At 39.3% G+C, this 4,075-nt stretch overlaps 1 protein-coding gene across 1 annotated transcript; it reads left to right on the plus strand.

Moving 5' to 3' along the window:
• The first annotated feature begins 470 nt into the window (after positions 1-470).
• On the plus strand, positions 471-1,993 carry LOC138870931 (uncharacterized). The gene is made up of 3 exons (XM_070148774.1): positions 471-927; positions 1,092-1,243; positions 1,352-1,993. Exons 1-3 carry the CDS (start codon positions 471-473, stop codon positions 1,991-1,993), a joined length of 1,251 nt encoding a protein of 416 aa, XP_070004875.1.
• The last annotated feature ends 2,082 nt before the right edge of the window (positions 1,994-4,075 follow it).

The raw sequence follows: 4,075 nt of genomic DNA on the forward strand, positions 1-4,075 counted from the left end.
GGGTGCACCAAGTAGAATCATCGGTAGCAATGCAGGCCCAAATTGCAGCTGTGGCTAAGGACATCAAGCAACTAACGATAGCTTAGGTGCAAAATCAACCACATGTGGGATGTGACATCTATGGATTGGGACACCCTACACATGAGTGTCAAGCTACAGCTGAGGAAGTCAACTCTGTGGGGAACTTTAATAAAAGAAACTACCAAGGTAGGAACAATTATAATGCTATGTGTCAAAAACATCCAGATTTTTCGTGGAGTTCACCTAGTGGGAGTCTGAACTCATGGCAGCAAAATAATCCTAGACTCCAGGGTCAAGGACCACCAAGTTTTCAAAACCAGCAGAGGCAACAATACTAGCCACAACAACCAAATCAGTCTAGTATGGAAGATTTCACGAAGGCATTCATTAACAAAACCAATGAGAAATTTGAGACTCAGGGCACGACGATCCGGAATTTAGAAAGACAAATGGGACAAATTGAAAATATGTTATCGGAGAGGGCTCCTGGGAATCTTCCCTCTGATACTGAAAAGAACACAAAGGAAACAATCAAAGTTGTATCTCTGAGAAGTGGCACAACATTGACTGACCCAGTGGTGAAAGCTAGACCCAAGGTGGTGAACAAGTATACTGAGACCCCACCAGAGAAAAAGAGTGAAGAGAAAAAAGGCCAGAGTACTGGGGTAAAAAAGGAGATTGAAGAAAGTAGACATATGCTAGCTCTACCATTGCCTCAAAAGATGAAGCGGGAGAAACTTGACAAATGTTTTGGGCGATTCTCGGAGATGCTCAAACAACTTTATGTGAACATTCCCTTCACAGAGATACTCACTCAGATGCCTACTTATGCAAAGTTCTTGAAGGAAATCCTGTCCAGCAAGAGAAAATTAGAGGAAACAATAGTGGACAAGCTAAATGCCCACTGTAGTTCCATATTGCAAAATAAAATTTCCCAAAAGTGTGGGGACCTAGGAAGCTTCACCATACCGTGCTCGTTGGGGAGATAAAAATTTGACAAGGCCCTCTATGATTCTGGTGCATCTATAAATCTAATGCCTTCTTCTGTATTCAAGAAACTGGAAGGTGAGCTTGGAGTGATCAAATCAATACTAGTGTCCCACAACTGGCTGACCAAACCACCATTCTACCTGAGGGAATTATTGAGGACATTCTAGTGCGGGTGGATAAGTTTGTGTTCCCCGTAGAGTTTATTGTGGTTGATATGGAGGTGAACAAGAAGGTGCCTTTAGTTCTAGGTAGGCCATTTTTATATACAGGTAGAGCTATACTTGATATCTATGAAGGGAAGCTTATGCTCAGAGTGGGTAACAAAAAAATGGTGTTCTAGATGAAGAGGATGATGAAATACCCCGGTGATGATGCATTCACCTACTCATTTTTCAAGCTAGATGTTGTTGGGGAATTGACTGAAAAATACAAGTTTGACAAGCTTGTGGAGGATACTCTAGAGAGGTGTATTACTCAGTCTAGCACAGTGGATGATGAAGATCCCGAAATAAAGAAAGAGGATGAAGCTTTTGAAATTGAGCATCAAGTGGTTAATCAGGAGGAACTAAAAGAGGAGGCTTCTAAGCCTAATGTGGAATTGAAAGTCCTCCCCACTCACTTGAAATATGCTTTTCTTGAAACTAACAATTTTTCTGTGATTATTTCTGCTAACTTGACAGGTACACAAGAGCTAAAGCTGGTGGAGCTACTGAAAAAGCACAAGAAGGCCATTGGCTGGAGCATAGCTGATATCCAAGGAATTAGTCCAACCATTTGCATGCACAAAATTTTGTTGGAAGAAAATAACAAGCCAGTGGTAAAGCCCCAACGCAAGTTGAACAAAAATTTGGAGGAGGTTGTGCACAAGGAGATCATCAAATTGCTAGATGCAGGAGTGATTTTCCCCATCTTTGATAGCCAGTGGATTAGTCCAGTGCAAGTTGTACCTAAGAAGGGAGGCATGACAAAAGGTGAAAAATGAAGACAATGACTTGATCCCCACAAGAACAATCACTGGGTGGAGAATGTGCATTAATTATAGAAGGCTGAATGATACAACAAGGAAAGACCACTTCCCACTCCTTTTTATTGATCAAATGCTCGAGAAAGTGGCTGGACATGGATGCTACTGCTTCTTGGATAGGTACTCAGGCTACAATCAGATATCCATTGCCCTAGAAGATGCTGAGAAGACCATATTCACTTGCCCGTCAGGTATTCTTGTTTACATGGGAATGCCGTTTGGGTTGTGTAATGCACCTACCACTTTTCAGAGCTGCATGATGTCTATATTTCCCGATTTAAACGGGAAGTGTCTAGAGGTATTCATGGATGATTTCACCCTCTTTGGTGATGACTTTGAGGATTGCTTGATGAATTTGGAGCTCGTGCTTGAACATTGTGAAGCCACTCACTTGGTTCTTAACTGGGAGAAGTGTCACTTCATAGTGAAAGAGGGAATTGTCCTGGGCCACAAAGTAACTGCACATGGAATTGAAGTTGACAGAGCTAAGGTTGATGTAATTGCTAGGCTCCCTTCACCAACTTCTGTAGAGCATAAGGAGTTTCTTGGGAGATGCTGGGTTTTATAGGAGGTTTATCAAAAACTTTTCCAATATTACCAAGTCGTTGACTGCATTGGTAGCAAAAGATGTCAAGTTTGTTTTTAATGTGGAGTGCTTAAGAGCATTCGAATTGATAAAGGAAAAGCTTGTGAGTGCTCCTATTATGGTGACACCTGATTGGAGCCAGTCATTTGAGATCATGTGTGATGCTAATGATGTAGCTGTGGGAGCAGTTCTGGGAAAAGAAAAGATAAAATATTTAGGCCCACCTACTATGCAAGCAGGATGTTGAATGATGCTCAAGTCACCTATGCCACTACTTAAAAAGAGTTCTTTGCTGTGGTCTTTGCTTTTGACATGTTTAGATCATACATGGTGGAGAGTAAAGTGATTGTACACACTGTGAGCATGTGATTTTTGCCCTATATGAATTACTCCTACAGAATCCCAAGAAAATAGATTTTTCTGTTAATTTTTGCCATTTTTAGGAATGTTTCTAGAATTTTCTTAATTATTTGCATATTTGTGCATGTTTAATTTTTATATAAATCATGAAAAAATACCAAAAAATCATTCATTGCATTTAGGATTTATTTTTGCATTTTTAGAATTAATCAGTGATTATTTGTTTTATAGAAATTTGAAAATCACAAAAAATAGCTCATTTTTATATTTTTTGTTCTTTAATTTTTAGTTTATTGATTTTTTCTCTTTTAATTTAGAATTAAGTGATGTTTATAATTTTTATAATTATTTAATTATTTTAACTTCACATTTTAGATAATTTAGGATTTTTAATTAAAAAAAAGAAAAAAAAGAGATAAAAAGAAAAGAAAGGGAATAAAAGAGGTTAATTGAAGAAGAGGGATTTTAATATAAGTTTGGGTTATTTTAATGCCCAAAACCCGTCCAAAACTCCCCTTGACCCAGGCCCAATCCCTGCAAACCCGGTCAGCCCTCTCACTCCAAAAACGATATAGTTTTGTGACAAAACTCTGTCGTTTCATTTATCCCAACCCTTTAAATGACCAAATTCCCCCTCCCCCTACCTTCATTAATTTAATTAGTCCCTTAAACCAAAACCTAGGTTTCCCTTCTCTGGAATCGCCGCCCGCCTCCACCATATCTCTGCCGCCCGAAAATCGTCTCACGGCGGCGGAGCACCTCCAAATCCCTCCAAATTTTAACTAGCCAATCTCCATCATCCCCTCGTTCATATCCTGCCATTGATTTCCCCAAAGGATCACTCAATCCTTTCGAATTGTAGATCCACAAAATAAATATCCAAACTTTCCTCTTTTTGCCCAAATTTATTCGGATTAAACCCTCAATTCTCAGCAAAGCCCCGTGAATTCCCCAGTTTCTTCAACATAATAACTACGTTTGATGTCTAGGACACTTTGTCTCATGGATTTGGCCAGATTTCGGGCAAAATAGTTTTAAACGATTCAAGTTCTTCAATCATCTATCTCGTTTTGTCCTAGGCATGTAGTGGAAAT

Source organism: Nicotiana sylvestris, chromosome 6, assembly GCF_000393655.2.
Source record: "Nicotiana sylvestris chromosome 6, ASM39365v2, whole genome shotgun sequence".
Taxonomy (NCBI): domain Eukaryota; kingdom Viridiplantae; phylum Streptophyta; class Magnoliopsida; order Solanales; family Solanaceae; genus Nicotiana; species Nicotiana sylvestris.

Bases quoted from the DNA above. Each gene is read 5' to 3' on its own strand.
- LOC138870931 (XM_070148774.1), top strand. From the start codon at position 471: ATGGGACAAATTGAAAATATGTTATCGGAGAGGGCTCCTGGGAATCTT. The intron at 928-1,091 runs GTAGTTCCATAT...CTGGAAGGTGAG, and splicing joins GGACAAGCTAAATGCCCACT to CTTGGAGTGATCAAATCAAT. The intron at 1,244-1,351 runs GTGCCTTTAGTT...ATGGTGTTCTAG, and splicing joins ATATGGAGGTGAACAAGAAG to ATGAAGAGGATGATGAAATA.